Source organism: Pygocentrus nattereri, chromosome 21 (genome assembly GCF_015220715.1).
Source record: "Pygocentrus nattereri isolate fPygNat1 chromosome 21, fPygNat1.pri, whole genome shotgun sequence".
NCBI lineage: Eukaryota > Metazoa > Chordata > Actinopteri > Characiformes > Serrasalmidae > Pygocentrus > Pygocentrus nattereri.
This window is the reverse complement of record NC_051231.1, coordinates 3,420,528-3,445,071: the sequence shown is the minus strand read 5'-3', so window position 1 is coordinate 3,445,071 and position 24,544 is coordinate 3,420,528. Positions and strand designations below refer to the sequence as shown.

At 42.8% G+C, this 24,544-nt stretch overlaps 1 protein-coding gene across 2 annotated transcripts in view; it reads right to left on the bottom strand.

Annotated features, from left to right (window-relative positions):
• Positions 1-4,647: 4,647 nt before the first annotated feature.
• Positions 4,648-24,544, bottom strand: part of phactr3b (phosphatase and actin regulator 3b) — a 100,115-nt gene continuing 80,218 nt past the window's right edge. For both annotated transcript variants that reach the window (XM_017716578.2, XM_017716579.2), the window contains exons 9-13: positions 12,401-12,456; positions 9,105-9,166; positions 7,172-7,312; positions 6,739-6,815; positions 4,648-5,046 (exon numbers count right to left, since the gene is read on the bottom strand). In XM_017716578.2, coding sequence (XP_017572067.1) covers positions 5,031-5,046; positions 6,739-6,815; positions 7,172-7,312; positions 9,105-9,166; positions 12,401-12,456 — 352 coding nt within the window. In that variant the 3' untranslated portion in view covers positions 4,648-5,030. The remainder of the gene's footprint in view (positions 5,047-6,738; positions 6,816-7,171; positions 7,313-9,104; positions 9,167-12,400; positions 12,457-24,544) is intronic.

Here is a 24,544-nt window from a genome sequence, read left to right as displayed (position 1 = left end):
TGGCGTGGGCAGCTTGCACATCTGGGAAGGCTCTATCAATGCTGACCAGTAAATGGAGGTTTTAAAACAACATAAGCTACCATGATGGTTACAGACTGTTGTTAAAAGAAACGGGGATTCTACATAGTGGCAGCCCTGTCCCAACTTTTTTGAGATGTGTTGCTGCCATCAAGTTAACGAGCCAATGTTTTTCATGAAATGGTAAAATGTCTCAATTTCAACATCTGAAATGTGTTCTTTGTTCTACTGTACATAAAATATGGGTTTGTGAGATCTGAAAATCGTTGAATTGTTTTTATTTACATTTATTTGCATTTTACACAGCGTCCCAACTTTTTTTGGCCAATCTATTGGCTAATCGATATATCACCTGGGCCCTAACCTATATAGCACACTTCTAAGGTACACTACATGTCCCAAAGTTTGTAGCCACCTGCCCTTCTTCTGAAATAAACTGTATTAAAATGGAGTCTCTCTAGCAGTACCAGCCTCCACTCTTCTGGAAAGGCTTTACACTAGAGATCAGAACATTGCTGTGAAGATTTGATTGCATTCAGCCACAAGAGCATGAGTGAGATTAGGTACTGATGTTGGATCTACACCAAAAGTGCCACTTCATCAGTTCATCAATCCAAGAAACCGTTTAACTGCTGCACAGTCCAGTGCTGGGGAGCTTTATACTCCTCTAGCTGAGCTTGGCTTTGGGCATAGTGACCTTAGGTTTCTGTGCAGCTGCTCCAGAGCATCCCATTCTATCGGTCAGTGCTTTTCTAAGGAGATTATACAACCTGTGCAAAACTGACCGTCTGTATCAGCAGTGGGTGCAGCTTAAAGTAGCTGAATTCACAAACCAGAAGGGTGTCTGGGCACCTTTGAACATATAATGTAAGTGGAGCTCGTAAACTGGTCAGGAGTGGAAGTACACGGTATGGGTTTCTAATAAAGTGGAAAGCAGGACTACATACACCAATCAGGTGTAACGTCCTGACCACCTCCTTGTTTCTACGCTCACTGTCCACTTTATCAGCTCCACTTACTGTATAGCTGGACTCTGTAGTTCTACAGTTACAGACTGTAGTCCATCTGTTTCTCTGATACTCTGTTACCCTGTTCTTCAGTGGTCAGGACCCCCATGGACCCTCACAGAGCAGGTACTATTTGGGTGGTGTATCATTCTCAGCACTGCAGTGACACTGACGTGGTGGTGGTGTGTTAGTGTGTGTGGTGCTGATACGAGTGGATCAGACACAGCAGCGCTGCTGGAGTGTTTAAACACCTCAGTCACACACAGGACCACAACACATCCTGTGGTCACAGGACGCTGCCCACAGGATGCTGTTGGCTGGATATTTTTGGTCGGTGGACTATTCTCAGTCCAGCAGCGACACTGAGGTGTTTAAAAACTCCAGCAGCACTGCTGTGTCTGATCCACTCAGACCAGCACAACACACACTAACACACCTCCACCACATCAGTGTTACTGCAGTGCTGAGAATGACCCACCACCCAAATAGTACCTGCTCTGTGAGGGTCCATGGGGGTCCTGACCACTGAAGAACAGGGTAACAGAGTATCAGAGAAACAGATGGACTACAGTCTGTAACTGTAGAACTACAGAGTGCAGCTATACGGTCAGTGGAGCTGATAAAGTGGACAATGAGCGCAGAAACAATAATGTTACGCCTGACCGGTGTATATATTGAGTCTATATGTGTTGCATAGCATTTTGCTTCACACTTGCTGTCCTACTTTGCCTTCTCCTTCTTCCTCTGTAACGGAGTCTGCGGTCAGCCTCACACAGCCTATCGCTGAACACAGGCCTGTGGTCAGGTTATGTGACCGCACTCTCTGAATGAGGGTGTGAATTATTGAAATGCGGGGTTGAATATATAGGACATCCGAGCATTTGCACCAGCCCTGCACAAGACAACGGTAGTCTTTAAACAGGATAGTGGACAGCGAGCGTTAGCCAATGAGCTGGACGTTAATACATTAAAACCACACTGGGATGTTTACAGCCGTTTTGTTTAGATCAGCTTTATTGTATGCATTTATTCTTGTAGACAAGTCCTGCTACGTGCATTCTAAAGCTCAGAGAAAGGAGCTGCTGGGTTCTGGATCGGGGTGTTTACAAACATTGCTCGTGTAAACAAATCAAACAAAGCTGTACAACATGTTTACTAAGGTCGTAAGTTGGTTCTTGCGTTTAGAGCACGGGAGCACCGTGACCTCCAGCCTTCACCTTTATAGCAAGCCAGGCAACCGGGTCGCTGAGTACACCTTCATCATCTCATGTTCGGCTTGCGTGTGGATGGGAGGGTTTTTCACAAAACATGTCAAACTGAGGAACTTAACCCTTTAATGTTCCGCTCAGCCATTGGCACCTTTCCAGTCACTATATATGCCACAAAGAGCCATCTTGACCGTTTGGTAGATGTGAATATTTTAATAACTGGGGTATAAAAAAAACAAAACAAAAAAAACAACCCATTTACATTTACGGCATTTGGCTGACGCTCTTTTCCAGAGCGACTTACAATTTGATCATTTTTACACAGGTAGGCGAAGGCAGTGTTAGGAGTCTTGCCCAAGGACTCTTATTGGTATAGTGTAGGGTGTTTGCCCAGGTGGGGATTGAACCCCAGTCTACAGTGTAGAAGGCAGAGGTGTTAACCACTACACTAACCAACCCCACCAATTGTTTTTATTAAATTCCGTTGTTTTTTTCCTGGTGAGGACATTAAAGGGTTAAGCGTATAATGAGGACCAATAGGGACATTCAGTCCCTTTTGTGAGGCTTGGCTTCTCCCATCTAGTCTCAGTTGGACACATTTGTGGGGGTTATGCTTCATTACCAAGCATCGTTTTCTTAGAGAAGCATTAAATCCATTGATTCTAAACATATAATACTTATAATTTCTAAAGCAACCAACGTCTCTTCTACATATCTGCCTCATGAATGTGTTCCAGCACTGACCTCAGGAATACACGACGAATTATTGTTCATAGTAATGTACCATACACTATAAGTTTGGCTTAAAAATTGCTGGACTATTCTTTTAAGTTGTCTTGCCAATTAGGAAAATTTGCTTTGTGAAAAACGCTGAGGTCATTATATCCAGGTGGGACAGAAATCTACCCCAACCTCTAACACTTTAGGGTTCATAAGGCTACATGAAGTACATAAATAGTTATGAACATTGTTCCAATATGCATTTTTACCATAAAGGTGGCATTCTGATGTCGGGTAACACCGATTTTGTTCTGACGTGACATCAGTGCACGCCACTTTCTGCGGCTCTTAAACGAAAGGAGTCTCATTTTAGCTGTTGGAACAAAACCTCGTATCTCCGAAACGGTAACTTTACAAGAGAAGGGAAAAACCTGCTTTTCTTATAATGCAAGTCAATGGAACCAGACGTGTTTCCGAGTCATTTTGGGCCGTTTCTTTTGGTCCGTTCTTCATGAAATTTACATGCAGTGTAAAGAACAACAGGCATTTTCAGATTATGTCAAAAACTGAAAAACGACAGGAATAGAGATAGAAGGTTTTCTTTCAACAGCAGCGATTTCGAACATTTAAACTGTGGAGTTACGTGGAGTTACGTGGAGTTACGCCATTTTACTGTGTTATATCATTTCACCCAAAAAGTCTCATAACACAAGCCAAAATCAGTGTCAACTTCACGTTAAGGTTGACGAAAACAGCTTTTATACTGGAATAAGCCTTTATAAATGTTTATGTAGGTATCATGAAGCCTCATAAACACTGCAATACAGTAAAGTGTTACCCAAACTTTTCCTGAATCCCAAACACAGTGGAATAACAACGAAGGTCACGGCCAACCTGCAGCAACCCACCTATTAATTTGATTCTAAAGCCTGGCAGTCATTTTCTGAAACACAGCCACTGCACTATGCGAGGTCAAAGGATTAATTCTTACTTTCCTGAGGGCCAGTGAGGCTTTCATACTGACAGCTTATGTAATGCTGTCACTATGAAGTACACACAAGCTTTGCTACTACTTAAAGACGTTTTCTAATCTGGAGCTTTGGGGATGTCACTCAAAAACTCTCTGTATTGGAGAGATTAGCGAAAAAACTGGACCTTCTTCTGTGCAAGAAATCTAGAGATTATTTCTCCCAACAGCGTTGTCGCACAAAGATCACAGACTTATCGTAAAGACCAACTTAACACTTCCCCACAAGATCTTAACACAATACAGTTGGAAAACTGGAACCCTGGACACAGATGAACAAAACGTGGGCGTAACAAAACGAACACGTAAACGTAGAGCGATATACTGAAGGCCCATCTGTGGACTGTTCGACCAAAGTACTCGTCAATCGTCAGTCATGTTCATCCATCCACAAACCCCATCCATCCATCCATAAAAAAGACAGACACTTTTGTTTCTCAAAAATCCAAAACTTGTACTGTGCAGACAATAAATAGTGCTTACAAAGGTAAGACATGAATTCCTTTCTTCCCCCTCAGACTGACATTTATACAGCTTGATATGAAACTCAAGTTTTTAGTGGGAGCCCACAAACTCTCTGGGTGTGACTACAGTACCAGCACTGGTGAGGGAAAACGGTTTGAGTTTTGAGTCACATGCAAAGACCCCCCCACCCACCCCACCCCTCCAACATCCCTACCTATTGGCAATGAAAAGGCAAACTTAAAAAAAGAGTCTGTTAAAAAAGAGCCTGGGTTTCTTTTTCTTTTTTTTTCTGAACAGTGTTCCATCCTTCATCAAGCTTCTCCTGGAGAAAAAAGTCGAAAAAACAAATAAAAACCAAAACCAGGTACAGAAATCTAGAGACGAAGCTTGGCTGAGTGGAGATTCGGAGTTGCACGAGCTTTCGCTTCTCCGAGCTGAAGCTCCAGAGACATAGCCTCCAAGGTTCAACTAATGCCCAAAAAACAGCAGGGCCCTCCAGGGACCACCTTATGGGCCAGGGCACAGGGAGGATCCTCCTGAGGACCTCCTTTGATGTCCAGCATATTCTTCACAGAAGATACCTTGCTATGGCCGGTGGAACCTGAGGTAGAGAAGGACAGAGAGAGGGAGAGAGAGAGAGAGAGAGAGGACACCTGTAAGGATCTGCTGCATCTACTGGAGAGGTCATCATAAATCACGGGTGTATAATTAGAAACAAAAATTTCCAGACGGAGCGACTCTGCCGCTAGAGGAGCAGCTAGTGGGACCTTGCTTAGCTACTAATGGCTATTCTTGCCTACAGAAATGGGGACTAACGTAAAACAAACGTAAGCAAAACACAAGGGGGCATTTGTTATCCATGGCAGGCTGTGCTAAAGCCTGCAGATTCCACATATTTTGCATTTTCAGAGGAGCGGCTGGACTATATTTAGACTGACCCCCATACAGATGCATACAGAGCTTTATCGGCATTGTAAGGGAAGGTCATGCCCAACAATGCAGCGGCCCCTTATGTAAACAATGACTCTGAACTCCTGCGACAGTTAGGACGGTCAGAATAAGACACTGACTAAAATGTACTTTTCGGATAAATATCCAGCGGTCAGTTGGCGATCTGAATGATGAGAATGCAAACTTTAAATGCTCCTATTAGTATGCATTGTGTGCAAAAGTCAGAGACCACCCTTCCTTTATCTACTTTCCAGCCAAAGTGGTCATCACGCAGAAGTTATTTATTTTTCAGCATCAGAAGCCTGAAGACTCAACAACCTATTTGTGCCGTTGGCTTTAGACCTTTAAAGGAATCTGCAGGGTTGGAGTTTTCTCACAATCCAGGTAACATCCAAACGCGTTCAGTGATGCTGAGGTCTGGACTCTGGGGCGGTCAGTCCATTGTTCTGAGAACACCAGCAGCGTCTTTGTTTGATATGCAACGTTTCTTTTATTTCCTTTTCTCACTAATGCGACAGAAAACTTGTGGGTTTTGTTTTTTTACGGATTTCTTTCTAGAGTAAGGATTGAGCTTGATTTTCTCCTCTATTAGACCCTCCTACCCTCTCAGTCCACCTTGTAGATGTAAAGTCAGAGACGACAGCTCATCTGCTGCTGCAGTTTGTGTTGGTCATCCTCTAGTCCTTCATCAGTGGTCACAGGACGCTGTTGGCTGGATATTTTTGGTTGGTGGACTATTCTCAGTCCAGCAGTGACAGTGAGGTGTTTAAAAACTCCAGCAGCACTGCTGTGTCTGATCCACTCAGACCAGCACAACACACTAACACACCACCACCACGTCAGTGTTACTGCAGTGCTGAGAATGACCCACCACCCAAACAGTACCTGCTCTGTGAGGGTCCATGGGGGTCCTGACCACTAAGAAACAGATGTACTACAGTCTGTAACCGTAGAACTACAGAGAGCAGCTATACAGTAAGTGGAGCTGATAAGATGGACAGTGAGCGTAGAAACGAGGAGGTGGTCAGGATGTTATGTATTTAATCCATTTAATCTCCTGAGAAATGAATAACTTGGTTTTAAGGGTTGTTTCAGCAGAAAATAAAAAACTGAGTGACAGTGATCTCTGACTTTTGCAAAGCAATGTATGAATGTATGAATATTCCTAGTTAGTCCTTCTTCACAAAAATCTTCTTCCATTTTTAACTCATTTTGATCAATCATCAAAATAATTGCTAGATCATTTGATTTTGAATATAACTGATTTTTGAATAGAACTGACAGCTCTTGTAGAAGCTGAACTCCGAAAAGTACAGCATGACCAACAGACAGACAGACTGACCTGGTGAGGTGTCTGCTCGATGCGTGAACCTCCATCTCGTTACTCTTGAACTCATTCAGCTCTTTCCGTATTGCTGCCTGCAGGAAAGGAAAGACAGGTCTGAGACAAAGGTGATACACACAGAAGTGTTCACACAGGCATAAGCCTTCAAAGCTGCACTTCTTGCCATGATTACAGTCTTTTTGTCACAATAAATAAAACAGGACATATCGACACCGACTGTAAAATTCATGTAACTGTATAATTATGTAACAATAACTGAATTAAGCAAAGATGTAATTACATTCAAATAGTATAGCAATTATTACTCTAGAGTACTAAGGATTGGGGCCAAAGACAGGGCAGCGCTACTAAACAGAAGAAAGTGAGGAAAATAAAAGCGAGCAAATATAACCTTGTAATACAGGAAGCTGTCCTGCAGGGGGAGACATACCTTGTCTGCAGCAGACAGTCTTGTCCAGGGCTTGTCTGCTCTTCTGTCGTAGTCCTGAGCTTTGGCCACTTCGACATAGTCGCTGAAGCGGATGAGGATCTTTCGTTCGCGTAGCTCGTCTACTGTGGGACGCTGGTTCAGCTACACGGGGAGAGAGGGAGACATTCGGCTTTAACCCCGCGGATCAGATCACAGTAATGATGGCAATACGGCACAAATAGATCATCTCAGGAGAAATGGTGGAAAATTACTTGGAAAAAAAATAATCACAACCATAAAGCTACCATGCTGGAAATGTTTTGACAGTGACAAAAAGCATCAGGATATTCTGTTTTTCTGAGGTTTGTAAAACAGCAGCACCGCAATTAACCAAAGTTAGGGATGTGCTGATATGGGAATCGCAGGCCGATATCTGATATTTTCCGTGTATGAATATATATGCTGATATATAAACGTTTATAAAATGTAAAAACTCGGACCGGACTAGATCCACCCGGATTGTCACGATTGGCTCCTCCCACTCCATGTGCTTTTGTTCTGATCCAGCCCCCTTGTTTAGTGACTCCACCCCTGATTGTCACCACCTGTTTTCCGCCTGTCCCTCCTCAACCCTGTGTATTTAAGCCCTGTGATTGCTGGTACTGTTCTGCTTGTTGGATTCTGGTGTCTGTCAAGTCTGTCCCCCGATCAATCCGTGTTGGATCTCTGACCCTGGACTGTCTCGACTATGACCCTGGGTTTTGCCCATAATAAAACTCGCTTATCTCCGCATATGCGTCCGTCTCCTCACTCCCCGTTACACGGATTACCATTATGGAGAAATATAAGATCTTTTTCTTTAGTTAGAAATACAGCAAAATGATAAACATGGAGATATTTCAGAGGACTAGCCCAGCATCACTTAGGGATTCATCTCTCCTGGGGCACAACAAATAAGTCATAAAACACTGGTTAGAAATACCAGTCAAATCTAAGCGTCTGTCTGATTCTGATACATTTTTAAGGCAATTATCTGCCTGATATGAGTCTGTTATCATCGCGTCCCATAAAAAATTTGAAATTTTGTTTAAGAGAGTCGGTCTAAAATATGATAAATCCTCATAATACTTAAAACTGTGCAACATAAACTAGCACAGCGATGAAGTATCATCATTTGGACTGAACTCAGAAACATTAGGAGGAATCCCACCTCGGCATTCGACCCATCCGTGCAGTGAAGCACCACACACACTAGGGGGCACTGAGCACACTTGCCCGGAGTGGTGGGCAGCCCTATCCACAGTGCCTGGGGAGCAGTTGGGGGTTAGGTGTCTTGCTCAGCGGCACTTCAGTCATGTACTGTCAGCCGAGGGGATCAAACCAGCGACCTTCCGGTCCCAAGGCTGGTCCCCTAACCTCCAGCCCACGAGTGCCCCCTGCCCCCTGCCCCATGCCCCCTGCTAGTGCAATACTGAGTTGGACACGCCCCATATAGTCTGACCCAGTGTGAAATAAGTCGCAAATACTCTTAAAAGCTGCTGCTGACGTCCCTGTTTGACAGATTCCATGAAGGCAATGCTTTTTTTTCTTGCATCGACCTCTTAGTGGACTTACTGCAATCTTCTCAACAAGGCCTCAAACAAAGGTTCTCATCATTTTATCACAGTAAGCAGATTCTATGAATGAATAAGTCTCTCTATGACCTGCTGATGGACGACAGCAGCTGGGAGAAGTGAATGAAAGTCGGTATTACTGCAGTAATCTCGCCAAGCACCTCTTTCCATACTCGGAATACTGGACCGTCTGTGCTGAGTACGCCTAGCGAGCGTGCCTGTCTGCCGGTCTCTCTGTCTGTTTATGGTTTTGTCCAGGATTTGGAGCGAGATTGGTGGCGAGGTTGAGAGATTAGGGCTTGATAATATTTTCGGAGCTGGTGACCCGCTGGTGCTCGTACCTTTCTGTTCAGCCTCTGTTTAATTTCCCTCCTCTCCTCCTGCTCCGTCTGGTCGTTCCTCTCTGCAAGACACAGATGAGAAAATCACGTGTCAGCGTGAATAAATGAATAAGTAAATACCCACACGGAACAGTCCAAGAGATCCCATGTGCACGAGAGAGAGAATCACATGCTTGGTGTTTTACATGCTGCTTTTGTGGTTATCGTCACTCTCGTCAACAAAACCTTGCCGCTGTGGTCGAAAGAAAAACCTCGTATCTCCATTTCTGACGTTTTTCAGTTTTTGAGATCATTTGAAAATATATGTTGTTCTTTACATTGTATGTAAATTTCATGATGAATGGACTAAAAGAAATGACCTAAAATGACTTGGAAAGACGTCCGGTTCCATTGACTTACATTAAAAGTAAAGTGTGTTTTTTCCTTCTCCTGTAAAGTTACAGTTTTGGAGATACAAGGTTTTCCTCCCATAACAGCGATATGTCTGTGCTATATTTATGTTTGTCGTTTATGCCTAGTTTTGCACTGTTGCCTATTTATTGTATTATAATGTAATATTGTACTGCAGTGTCTTGTTTAATTGCCCTACATGGACATTTTTACTGTGTGGGTCAGTAAAAACTGGCCCGGTCCTCCACCTTATTAGGCAGTAATAGACGCATGTTACTCAGTAACTCTGCTGTTGTTGATCTTGATATTTTCAAACAGCTGAAACTGGCAATTTCTTTCGTTTCTGCTTTATTATTGACTCATTAAATCTTAATGCATCATACATTTCACTGTCAGAACAAAACCTCGTATGGCCATTTTTGTCATTTTTCGTTTTTTGTCATCATTTGAAAAGGCCTGTTGTTCTTTACATTGTGTGCAAATTTCATGATGAAAGGACCAAAACAAACGGCCCAAAAATGACTGAGGAAATATTCTGGTTCCATTGATTTCCATTAAAAGCGAAGTAGGTTTTTCCCTTCTCCTGCAAAGTTACCGTTTTGGAGATAGGAGGTTTTGTTTCGACAGCTGCGATTTACTCTTGCATCATTCTTAGTTTTATCTACATTCTTATTGCTTCCTTTAATTATATTCTTCTGTGATTTTTATCTTATTTTTTATTTTAAGCTGCTACTTTTAAAGTGCAAAAGGTCTTATATAAATAAAGTTAATTATGTATTTAAAGTAAATCCGAGATTCACCAAACCAACACCCTTTAAAACTGAAACACGTATCTCCCAAAACAGTAACAGGAGAAAACTTTCTCAGCTTTTAATGTAAGTTAATGTAAAGAGATGATGTTGGGGCATTTCTATTGGTCCAGTCATCATGAAGCATTCATACAATGTGAAGGACAGCTGTTGACAAAAATGGAGATACATGTTTTTCTTTGGACAGCGACAATATATAAAACCTTAACCATGTAAAGAAGCGTTTAAATGGTTCTTCGCATGTTTAAAAATGGTTTAAAAATGGTTTAAAAATGGTTTTATGTAGCACCAAAAACGTATCTGCCACTCTTACAAGCCATAAAGCCATTCTGGTTCCATATAGGGCTCTTTTTGTCAAGACTGGACGTTGTTCTTCTTTTCTTTTATTTATTTATTTACGGAAACACATGATCTTTCCGCCTAATCAGCACAGAGCCAGGGCCGCTGAAACATCTGTGCCAGCAGCTGCGCTGTACTGAAAAGCAGGAGGAACTCCTCGGGGAGGCAAAGGGATGCAATTTGTCCTTATTAGACAGCGCAAGCTCACTCCCTCGGCGTCCAAGGAGAAAGCAGCTCTTGTTCATCCCCACTTGTTTTCGTCCGTCCCCCCAACTTCCCCTGTCAGACGCTGAGCGGCCTGGATTATCCGTAGTCTCACTACGCTGGCCTGAGCCCCCACACGTGGATAACACTTCACTCAAATCCACTCAAATCGCTCAAACCAGGTCAGGCGGGGTTTTTTATTTACTTATTTGGTCAGATGTTCTTTCAGTGGTGCTGGGAGGAAAGTTCTTTGAATTTAAGTTTGACGTATTTCTTTGGTTTAATGCTGGATTCTAGTGGGGGGTGGGGGGGGGGGGGGGTGTTTGGGGAGGCAGCTGCTGTGACCCCGGGAACAGGTGCCCCCAAAGCAGGACACGGCTAGGAAGGAAGGTTTCAGAAGAGCAACCAGTTAAAAAGAGCTGCCACAGAAGTTACTGAGGAAGCAGCAGCGCGATGAACATACTGCACGATACGGATCGTGTGATCTGCTGAAATGATGATGCCTTCAAACTTTCCAGCAATGCTGATAAGCACTGTTTGTGGCCTGTGTGGTAAAAAAAAAAACTCCCCTCTAGGTTAGCAAGATGTACACAAACACTCATATATATATATATATATATCTCCATTTTTGTCATTTTTCAGTTTTTGACCTAATTTGAAAAAAGCTGTTACCCTTTACATTATGTGAACATTTCATGATGATTGGACCAAAGGAAACGACCCAAAATGACTTGGAAAAAGTTCTGGTTCCATTGACTTACATTAAAAGTAAAGTAGGTTTTTTCCCTCTCCTGTAAAGTTATGATTTTTTGTTTTTGTGATATATATATATATATATATATATATATATATATATATATATATATATATATTTTTTTTTTTTTTTTTTTCTGGACAAACAGAAAAGTACTGACCAATGAAATATCTCTTTAAAGTGAATTTCCCATGGAGCCTATATGTGTCACTTTCCAAAGAAAAACAAGGAGCCCATGTCCACAACCGCCGCTTTACAGGAGGGAAAAACCTTCTGTTAATGCGCAGAGCTTTTCTCTTTCAGCATTTTTGGAGCATTTCTACTGCAGCGATGATCGTGAACGCTGAGTGACGTGAGGCAGCTGCTGTTCATGTGTAGCTTTGAAGGGAGTTCACATCCTTTTCCTACAACAATTTGATTTTTAAATATAACTACTGGCTAATAATCACTGCAGTAACTGAATGAGCACCAAGTTATCCTTCACTGCATTAACCTAGAACCAGGCCCCAGTCACGGTAGAACTGCCCCAGATGGACCTCAATTAGTGAAATAATCAACAGGTAGCCTGGCGAGTCTATCAGGTGCAGCGCTTACAGCAGAAGGCACTCTGATAGCTTCAGTCTCCGGGTGAGGAGTGTGTGAGGAGTGGGGTGTGTGAGGAGTGAGTGGAGTGTGAGGGGAGTGAGTGGAGTGTGTGAGGAGTGAGTGGAGTGTGAGGGGAGTGAGTGGAGTGTGAGGGGAGTGAGTGGAGTGTGAGGGGAGTGAGCGGAGCGTGTGGTTTGTGATCATATCACACTCACGTTTGAGGATGTTTCTGCTCTCCAGCTCCTCCACCGCGGGTCTCTGGCTGAGCCTCCTGCGGAAAAACACCAAAATCACGTTCTGCACCATTTTCCCTCCTCAGCTCCGCTCAGTCTCTCCCTCTGTCCCTCTGTCCCTCTGTCCGTCTCACTGTCCCCCCTCTCTGCCTGACCGGCCGCTCATCCTACGACAAGCTCTCGAGGTCCATCTCGGGTCGAGACACCGCAGAGGCTGGTCGAGCCTGGAGGGCTTCCACATGAGGAGAGAGGCTGGGGGTGATTAGCTCAGCCCGGGATTCCCTGAGGAGGCTGAACGGGGCGAAGCGCTCTCGGTTCTCCGCGACCAAGTGTACAAAATCCGCGCCGACATAGGAAACAACGACACGCGCTTATAAACGGATGAAAAACGTCATATAAAGAGTAAAAAACGGCCTGAAGCGCAGCTCCGGTCTGACCCCGCCTGCTGCTCGGCGATGCTCGGAATGAGGAGACCCTCACGCCACCGCTGCTTTTCTCATTCCCCGTCATCAAGGGGGCGGGGCCTAGGAATGACTCTACCGAACCGATTCGCTATGAATCGATTCTTCTCAACGGCTCACCGTTACGTTAGAATCAGAATCAGAATCAAGCTTTATTGGCCAGGTGTGCTTACACATACAAGCAGTGGTGGACAGTAACTGAGTATCTGAGTAAATGTAATTAGTTTCTGTACTTTAGTATTTTTGGTGTATCTGGACTGAAGTTTCTCCGTTCTGGGCGACTTTTTCCTTTCACTCCACTACATTTTTCCTCCTACATTCTGAGAAATCTGTCGTTCCTTTTGGTTTCTGTGTGTATAAAAACGTAACATGTCAAAACGAAAGAAGCGCAAAGCCAGAGCACCAATCAGGGCCCAGCGGTCACTTTGTTTAGAGCTGGTTTTGACCTGTTGGTCATACCGACCCAGTGCAGCACGCGGTTCAACGTCAGCGCAGCAGCGTAAAACTTTGGGAGAGTCTGTTCAACATAAATGATGAACTAACCTAACTTTGTGTAAATAGAGCTCAATATAGAAATATGTCCACATATGCAGTCGAGACTGACGCGGCTTTTTTCTGAATTTCTACAAACACCATTTCATTTTATAGTAAATGAGTTCACTAATTAACTGGAGCCAAAATCTCTGTTCAGCTCATTCACTGTATCCTCTTTCACATTTTCTCAAAATAATGACTAATTTACTGAGATGGTGACTTAATACGTCGAAATTCCCTGCTAGAAAAGCCAGCATAGACCAGCATGCTGCGTTTGGATGCTGGGATACTGGGATGCTGGTCACCAGTAAAACATCATATTACCGGAGGACAAAAATATACTTTATTTTTAATGCAAGTCAATGGAACCAGACTTTTTATAAGTAATTTTGGTCCATTTATTTCGATCATTCATCAAAAAATCCATACATAATGTTAAAGGCATTTTGTTCAGACACAAGCTATATGCAGTGGTTTGGATGCTGGTGACCGTACTGGGTGACCAGCTAAACCAGCAACAGACCAGCTTTAACCAGCACAGACCGGCATGGAATTCATGTGCTGTGGTGTTTTTTCTATGTTACTTTCTCAAATTTTTGGCTTACCATCTCAGGATTTTCAGTTCAGTTCAGTTCAGAGTCCTTTATTAAGATTATGAGTTGTTCAAATGAAATCCAGTATTCAGGACTGTTCTGAGAAGCCAAGTCAAATTTCTGAGATAATACATCATCATTTTGAAATAAGTCAAAATCTCCAGGAAATAAGTCATTATTTTGAGACACCAAGTCAAATTTTGACATAGCGCTTCCAGAAACGGACAAGGAGAAAAAACAATTTTGCCGTCCCCTTTTCCTGGCAGTAATGGTCTTCCACATTATTATAACACGCAGGGAAAAATGAGTGTCTTATACACTGTAACCACGTTATTCTGTGTCACTGTGACTTGGTTAACTCCTCATTATTGCCCACTAATACAACCTGTGACATCAAATATAACTTCAGTTAAAATGGGCCAACTTTCTATACAGACTACTGAGCCATTCAGGCTACTGACAGACTGACCGGTTATAACAGGGCACATTTAGCAAGTTGTTTTTGGATGAAAGTAGGGCGATTCAGTGAGCTACTATGGGGAGATTCACTCGAAAGAGGCCCTGAATATTCGGTAATAACGCTCCCTAGTATGAAGCAATCTGAACCAAACAACGTGCAATGAGCTCCTCAGTGTACGAAGCTTCGAACAAGCCGGGACGCCCCTGCGTCGGAGCGATGAGGTAGGCGTCGGACAGCCATCACAGCGTTTAACCCCTTCACTCAGTCACTCAACGTCTCCTCAGGAGGGCGGTCTACAGTACTGACCGGTGCGCCTTCAGTGCCAACCTGGATGGATGGATGGATGGATGGATGGTGTTTGTGATGTACTGTCAAACACTGAAATGACGGGATCCCTTCTCGTGGTGGAGGCCATCCAAAAACATTTCAGGACACAGTCGATCTTCTGCAGCAATCGTCCACGACACCTCATGCTGTTTGGTTCAGATTGCTTCGTCCTAGCGAGAGTTATTACAGAATATTCAGGGCCTCTTTCGAGTGAATCTCATGAACACATGGCACCTGTTTGTGTATTTATCCATATAAAAAGAGAATTCCAGGTAAGAAGTGAGACACAGAATAATCTTTCTGTCCTGACAACAACCTTATCTTACTGTACGTTATCCACCCCCTATACACTGTCCCTGCTGACGGGAAGCAGGACGTGACGGGCCTGTTAAAGCGCAGTGGAGTCTTCATCAACATTCAGAACGATGTCTCAAAGGGAGAGCAACACACTGGAGGACAGCATTAGCCTTAAGAATAAGAGCAGACTGTAAAACTAATATCACACATTTACACAAGCCTATTAAATACATGGTGGTGTTAAGAGTAAACAGTGGTGTTAAGAGTAAACAGTGGTGTTAAGAGTAAACAGCGTGGCTATAACATGTTTCCTCATTCACAAGTGAGGATTTTACCACTTGTGCGATGTGAGGGGTGACCGCACGTCCACTTCATTTACATACGGCTGTAGGAATTCATAACACGACACAGTCCCACAAAGAGCCTGAACCGGTCTGATGGTAATTTTGCCGTTAAGAAACTGAGAAGAAACTTAAGAAACAAACTTACTTGCTTAAATAAATACTAAAGCGTTAAATAAAAGTATAAATAAAAACTAAAGACGTTCGCCATAGTAATAAGAATTTCAGCACTTTAAAAAATACATTTCTGTTTGTGATGAAACTGTAATAGAAAATACCAAATGTTAAACTTTTACGCAAGTAAAAATTCTATAATGCTGAATGGGGAAAAAGCTTGAATTATTATTATTACTGAATTATTTATTTGGGAAATTAAAACGTACATGCTGAATTATGAATATAAACCTACAATGAGAAGGTGGATGTTTAAGATTTTAAGGTTTTATTATTCGACTTTTATTAGAAATGTTTTTATATATATATAGTAACATTTTCAGATAAACTTTGGCCTTCATTCTTAAAAAAGGTCCTGAGTCTGTCCGGTTCACGACGTGGTCTTAAAGCGCCAAGTTGTTCTCACCTTTTTGAGCGTGTGTAGATTCTGTTCTGACCTGAAAGCAAACCCCAGATAAGAAAAGACTGGCTGGTGTCAGGAATCATCGTGAGAACTGCGCAAACGGGTTTTTAAGAAGAAATGGTTGGTGAATGAGGCCCATTGTTTCTGGATTAGAGCATCTTCATCAAACTGTTTATTATTATTTGTCAGCATTTTCCCCTTAAAATTCACAGCTCTGTTTCCGACCGTCTTGGTTTGCTGTGTTTCTTTGTTTTCCTTTCTTTTGGCCTTCCAACCGGAGTTTCACTTGGCGGGGGTCTTTAATTTGAGCCATGGTGACTGTATGAATAGCTCTTTTTTACCCTGTCGCACATTTTGCATGGTGTAGCGCTGTTGCTGCCAGCAATATGTACTAAACTCAAGAACAACAGTAAGGTGCTGATATCATTCTGTATGTAAAATGATGTGAATTAAAAATAAAGGCACACCATTTTTGCTTGACCTTCAAAACACTATGTGCAAAGGAGAAACCATGGCTCTTCAATGGAAGTCAGTTTCCTAGCGCTATGCTGTTCTGCATCTAATGTACAGTGGTACACTGACAATGTTCCTTTATCAATTGCCCCTAAAAAAAGCAGTAATCCATCTCCCAGAACAGACACGTTCAATATCAGAACCGGCACTATTTAACACTCCTTCTCCCCAGTGACAGATCCTAATTAAGGCAGTAGAGCCAGCCATCAGTGATTGTAACGCTGTGTTCCCGCTGTTCGATTGACGAGTGACATCAGACCGTGACAGGGATATGATGGCCATGATTCACGCAGACAACAGGCAAAAACACTTCATCTGCAGAAGCTGTTGATCAAAAATAATACCAGCAACAACAAGAACAGAAAAGCACTTCTGAACAAGCAGAAGCTATTTATGGCCTCTCTGATTGGCCCAGGTCCTGGAAACATAGGTGCATGGGTGGACACCTGGGGGCATGGTCCAAAAAAGCAGGGCAGTGGGGACGGCAGCTCAGCAGGGGCCTTAATGTGGTAAAATTTAAAAAGGATGAAAGTTTTTCTTTCTTCTGGCTTCTTCTAGAATCAAAGGCCCAGTCCCATTTCACCCCTCGCCCATACCACTGAGCCCTTAGTCCATAGTTCTGACGCCTGAAGCTCCAGAATGTACCTGCTGCTCCATTTAAGGTGGAACGGGACAATTCGAACAAGAATCTGGTGAATATCTGACTTCAGCTTCACATCACTGAAGAATTAGGGGTGATAATAAATAATTGCCCCCCTCTTTGAAGCCGTATGATCCCTAAATGTAACTAAAGCCCAGCAGTGAGGAGCTGGACTTTACCCTTCTCTGCTGTCACTGCAGGGTCGCCTACAGAGCGGCGCTAGTAGCTGTTAATGAAGTGATGCTCTGTTTATTTGAGGGTCTCATTTCAGAGGAGAAGATCTCAACCACTGCCCTGTAGCTCAGTTCCAAGGCAGTTGACAGACCAGTTTCATTTTTATGTGAACGTTTCAGACTTGATAAGGAGATAAGAGTCTAAATATAAACGAAACAGTTAAACCACATCCTGCATTGTTGCAGTAAATATGTGCAGCAACTCTGAGACAAAGCACACTTAACATGTTACTGCGACACAGCAGACGATCTCAATACATCATAAACATGCATTCAGAGTAAAGCCATGAAAATCCATTTCTTTGATACAAATTGATACTAAATTTTTTCATACAAAGAAAGCTGCAGCTGTGCTGTCCGTTTTAGCCCAGCTTTATCTTCTTATGGAGAGCCATGACTTCACAGTGTGGGGATTCTTACCCCTCCCCCCTTTCACTCCTCATTGCTCACCAGCAACTCAACATAGAGTTACAGCATATTACACTCAGAGACGGTACAGTGTGCTAGTTAATCTGAGTTATGGGGACAATATTTGATTTGATTATACTTTTTAAAAATATCAAAATGACATCAGTTCTGCCAGCAGAATGGCCACTAGGGGGCCTGCAAGAAGAGGCACCTGCATGCTTATTAATTGCAGTTTAGCTGCTAATTATTTTGGCCAAAATTGATCTTTTAGGTATCTTCACACATAAAAATCCAAACATTCCTCCAGTCACATTTGAGGATTCCATCTATTTAAAAAAATGTATTTCTGAATCCTAAAAGTAATAGAATTGTGGTGTGTTTTAAGCTTTCATGCATCATGTATTGTTGTGATGAATCGTTTGCTATAGAATCACAACTGAATCAAATCGGTTGGAAAAGAAAGACTTATACCCAAAAAATAAGTAAATATTAGAGTACAGCAAAAACTGCTCTCAAGCTACTTCAAAATGCTAAATGTCTGCATCCTCTTGTTCCTTGTCAAGACATTCTTGGCATTGCCTCCCTGTCAATGGCCATCCTCAGCCAGACAGCCTCAGACCGAGCTCCTTTACAAGTGGCCTCGATGTGCTTCACTTATCACACATTAAGGATTTGATGTACCAGGCAGCCCAGCAACATGTCAGAGCGATGAGGCAGCTGAGGGAAGCAGCCTTTAAAGGGAGTGTCAGAGCGTGGATGTGAGTCAGGGACCCTGGCTCGGGCACTGCTGCTGACCACTGAGCTGTGTCTTAATGCTCAAGCTTCCGCCCAACTTAGGGGACCGGGGCGCTCAGGAAGTCCCAGGAAAAGCCTGGATGGAAGGGAAGGGACTGCCCGTGGATTTGAGAGGCCACCAAGTGCAACCATGACGCCTGGAGGGCTGAAGGCATCAGATAGACTTAAAAGTGGTCCGTATCTACATCAAGCTTAGGAGGGTTTGAGGTTTTATATAACCTCCTACAAGCAGGTTGAAAAGGTTAGGGGATGTTTCTTGAATGGGAATGAGTCCTGAATGGGGTGCTGGGTGGAGTTCAGTCAGACAAGGCCAAGGAGCTGCATGAATAGCACGTTTTTATAGTAATACTTTGCCTTTTTTGTTTCTGAATCAGCGCTGGTCAGCTCGAATACAGCTCTAACACACACACTTTAGCTCCGGAAGGGCTTATTAATTACAACCCCATTTCCAAAAAAGTTGGGACACTGTGCAAAATGTAAATAAAAACAAAATGCAATGCTGTACAGATCATTTCAACCCTACATTTAACTAAAAATAGTACAAAGACAACGCACATCAATGTATATAGTTTTTTGAAAAATATATGCCATTTGGAATTTGAAGCCAACAATACGGTCCAAAAAAGTTGGGACGGGGCAACAAAAGGCTGGTAAAATTTGCAATGCTGTACATAAACAGGATCCAGAAATGCTGCCACCTTCTCTGGGCCCGAGCTCATTTAAAATGGACTAAGGTGAAGTGGAAAAGTGTCCTGTGGTCCGACGAATCAACAATTTGAAATTCTTTTTGGAAATCATGGACCCTGTCCTCCAGGCTAAAGACCACTTATCACTGCACAGTTCTCAAGCCAGTATTCATGATGGTTTAGGGGGGCATTAGTGCACATGGCATGGGTGACGTGCTGATCTGTGAGGCACCATTAATGCTGAAACGATATACATGTTTTGGCAACATCTGCTGCCATTCAGACGACGTCTTTTTCAGGGAAGGCCTTTATTATTTCAGCAAGACAATGTCAAACCGCATTCTGCATGTATTACAGCAGCGTGGTTCCGTATTAAAAGAGTCTGGGTGGTAAACTGACCTGCCTGCAGTCCAATGAGAACATTTAGTGCATTATGAAATGTAAAATACAGTAAAAGAGACCCAGAACTGTTGCGCAGCTGAAATCCTGTGTTAAGTAAGAACATAAAAAAATTCACTTTGAGAACAACAGCAGCGTTTCCTCAGTTCCCAAACACTTACAGAGTGTTGTTAAAGAAGAGGTGATGAAACTCAGTGGTAAACAGGCCCCTGTCCCAACTTTTTTGGAACATGTTGTTGGCATTAAATCCAAAATGGGCATATATTTTTTAAAACAATCAAATTGAGATGAGATGAGATTAATGAAGAAACCTTAAAATGGTTTCAAGCTAAGAACCACTTAGGAACTTTTATTTTAAGACTGCACATCACCATGTGACACGTAAAAGTCCCGATGATATGCCTGTCATATTACATGACAGTACTGCCGTGTTATTTATGTGCCCTGAGTCAAACAGATGACCTATCCAAAGCAACAAGTAAGCAACTGTTTGACGAATGCTGCCTGTAAAAAAATGTGAATGTACTTTCATTTCATTTCCAGACAACATCAGCTACCATTCCAATATGTGAGTTTATCATACGACGTGAGAAACGTTTTTTTTTTAAATTTAACACATAAAGGCACAATAAGCAATTGGTTCCGCTACACGGGCCTATAAATTTAGGTTTGCTGGCTAACGATTAATCATCAACTAATGACGGTCAATTATTTGACGCAGCCAAGGTTACAAAATGTACCTATACCAGCAGGACAGTCTAAACAAGCTCCTCAAAAACTTAGACATGAAAGCTGCCCTATTCCAGGCTGGACCTTAATAATTCATCAAATCTTCTGACCGACCCCAGGCCTGCCCTTTACTACACAGCGACACAAGAGATATCAAATACAGCGAGCCTCTGAGTGTCCCGGTGTCACCCACAGAGGGAACAACGTGAGTCCAGCTTCAAACGCACCGCTCTGGTGGTCACTTTCTCTGAAACGTGGCGCCCGAAGCACCAACCACTGGGACGGTTTCTAAACACCACAGAGATTCGTGATAGTTCCTCGAAATGACAGGTTCAGAGGGGTGGGGGCATTTCTGAAAATAGTGCCATACTGAGTCTCAAACAGAACATGCTAATTAATCTCATGAGTGGAAATGAATTACGCTTTCTCCACTTGCTGCTTTCGACCTTTTGACTTTTTGACCAGGCAAGTGTTTTTCCTTAAATAGACCCCTGAAAAGAGAACAAACACAAACTGATAATCCTGTTCGGTATAAAGCGCCTGCTATGGAAAGCCAATGTCCATTAGCGGCCTACATAGCAACTCTGTCCTTTCCAGCAACCAATTTTCCAACGAGTGGCCTGCTTGTATTGTTAGCATCTGTGGGGGGTGGTGGGGGTCATTCTGGTGCACATGCTTCACTGTTTGGCCACATTATTTAGACACATTGGTTAACGTCTCATCCCACTCTTCGGTTTATTGATACGATCGCCTCCTTCTCTTATGACGTTTATTCAAATCAAATGGGGTTTATTTTGGAGGCGATTTTCTTGTGCGCAACTCTGATGCAAATAAAGCCGCGCATGGTGGGAGCGAGGTTAATATGCAAATGCGTGCGCAGAATCATGGCATCTGATAATTAGCAATTGCTTTCAAATGTAAATATAGTACTGTAAACGTGGGCTGGCGAAGCGGCGCAGTGACAACATGTAATTCCAGATTTTGGGCTTTTTTAGCGTTGACGAGCTAACATCCGGCCCTAGCGTCATTAGCAACGCTACACATGTTGTTTGCCAGTTCCTGTGCTGCGATGGGCGAAAGCCTGACTAGCATTGGGCTCCTGCCTGATTGTGATGCTGTGCTTTATTTAGCCGGGCGTACCAGCCAGGGACGCACAGTCGATAGTGTCATTCAGCCGAGGTAACCGGTCCAATCTAGTGCCAGCATGAGAGATCCTGCAAGGGATACGGGATATGTGCTTATTAAAACAAAAACAGGGTTAAAGGACATGAATCCGATCTGCCGATGGCCCTTCAGCGGCCTCCTGGATCATCTTCAGAGCAACGGCCATGACAGACGGCGCAGCGCTATGAAAAAGTAATTAGGCGAGGCCAAATCTGTTCTCCCAATATACCACTGTGAACACAAACGAGCGATCTCACGGGAGCGTTTTAATTTCAGTAATTGGAAAAAGAGAAATTAGACAAAGCAAACATCCTCGAAGCCGAAATGACCCGTTTCCATTCCAAACCTCAAGGCACACACAGCGAAACAAAGAGGAAATCAGAGGACGTCTAAAAGAAATTAACTCTGATAATGGCTTTGAATGGAAATGATCTGCGAGGGACGGCAGAGAATGAGCTTGTGTTTATTTTATTGCATAATTCGCTCGCTTAGTGTGCCCGATATGAAAAGCAACCGTGAGGCGTTTTAATGCATGAGTACAGATCAGTCACGATCTACAGGCACTCAGCGCTCTGTACATTCCTGCGCCGTGGTGCTCGGTAAAGAATGTCCCCAGGGATTCTTGATGAACGTTTCAGCAGCTGTAATGAAGAGGCATCACGGCAGTGCCACTAGAAAGAAAAGAAAGGAGAGAGAGAGAGAGAGAGAGAGAGAGAGAGAGAGAGAGAACGAGATACAACCCTACTATCCATTATTGACCCAACTCTGTTGCCTAGCAACTCCAGTTGCCACCGAACAAGTGCCAGGGATGGTAATGATTGCGGAGCACCATCATAGGGGAATCGAGTTAGTCGTGAGTCGTGCTGAGCCGCTGCTGCCTATGAACTGTGCCTTGGCTTTATTTAGAAGCTGACTGGGTTTTCACATGAGGGGCTGTTGTGACTCCTAAATGAGGAAAATTAGAGTAAAGGCCGTTTTTATCGGCACCGTGTGGCGCATGTTACAACATGTCATGATTTCTAGATCAACAGATAATCTCTAAAGCTCAATTTTTTTTCAGCTGCTGAACAGTTCGGGGGCTTCTTTGTTGTATTTTTCATTGCACAATGCGCCAAATGTTTTCAGTGGTGACAGGTCTGGGCTGCAGGCAGGTCAATTTAGTGCCGGGACTCTTTTAATACAAAGCAATGTTTTTGTAATACATGCAGAAAGTGGTTTGTCATTGGCTGAAATAGTCAAGACCCTGAAAAAGACGTCGTCTGGACGGCAGCATATGTTGCCAAAACATGTATATATCGTTCAGCATTAATGTGCACTAATGCCCCCCTAAACCATCATGAATACTGGCTTTTGAACTGAGCACTGATAACAAGCTGAGTGGTCTTCAGCCCGGAGGACAGTGTCCATGATTTCCAAAAAGAATTTCAAAAGTTTATTCATCGGAACACAGGACACTTTTCCACTTCCCCTCAGTCCATTTTAAATGAGCTCAGGCCCAGAGAAGGTGGCAGCGTTTCTGGATCCTGTTTATATTTGGTTTCTTCTTTGTGTTTTAGAGTTTAACAGCGTTTGTGGATGCAGTGATGAACTGTGTTCACAGTCAGTGGTTTTCAGAAGTGTTTCTGAGCCCATGCAGTGATTTCCACTACAGAATCAGGTCTGTTTTTAATGCAGTGCTGCCTGAGGGCCCAAAGATCACGGCCAGCAGATACTGGTGTTCAGCCTCGTCCCTCACAGACAGAGATTTCTCCAGATTCTCTGAACCTTTAATGATATTATGTACTGTAGACGATGAAAAGCATTGAGAAACTTTATTCTTGAATTGTTGCGGTATTTACCCACACAGTCTTTCACAGAGTGGTGACCCCTCCTCATCTTTACTTCTGAAAGACTCCGCCTCTCTGAGATGCTCTTTATACCCAATTCATGTTACTGACCTGTTGTAAATCAACCACCAGGTGTTTTTTTTTTCAGCATTACACAACTTTACCAGCCTTTTGTTCCCCCGTCCCGACTTTTTTGGAACATGTTATTGGGATCAAATTGAAAAATGGGCATATATTTTTCAAAAAACTATAAAATTTAAATGTTTCAATATTTAAATTGTTGTTTTTGTACTATTTTCAATGAAATATAGGGTTTAAATGATTTGCACATCATTGAGTTTTGTTGTTAATTATATTTTGCACAGCGTCCCAACTTTTTTGGAAATGAGGTTGTATTACAATAGGCAAAATGCTCCCTTTTGAATAGGAAAAAGTAGGTTTGTGGTAAACAAGTGTGATGAATACTTCTCAAATGATGAACTGTAATCATGTACAGTACTGTGCAAAAGTCAGAGACCATCCTTCATTTATTTCCAGCCAAAACCCAATGAAGCATATTTTTCCGCGTCAAAATAAAAGGCAAAAGACACATTTAACAGAAAATTACACTGAACAACTAAATGTTATATCATTTTGTCAGTATTTAGTTTGTCCACCCTTAACCTTCATTAGAGCTTCCGTTCTTTTTGGGGCCACTTATTTTCAGTTAATGGAAATCCGCAAAGTTCAGTCTTAAAAGTTGGCTGCATTTTCTGCCTCTCACAATCGACTTTGAGGTTTGCCCTCGGGGTGGTCAGCCCATTGATCTGAGAACACCAGCAGTTCCTTTGTTTCCAAACATTATAACTATGTATTTGACAGTTTCGGTGGTCTTGCACGGTTGTGAGGAGTCCCATTTTCTGCATTCCTGCTTCATAAACATAAATTTTCTCTGTTTTGTTCCTTAAATCTTCTCAGAAATGTCCCCTAAAAATGAATAATAGCAATTTTAACAAGAAATTAAACAAACGAGGGGTCGTCTCACAGTTTTATGAGTACTACAACAGACACAGCACGACCTATACATAGTTCAGCACTGTCTCTACAACACAATAGCTCTGTTAATTGTATGGAGCCTGACATAAAGGCTATATAATAGAGCAT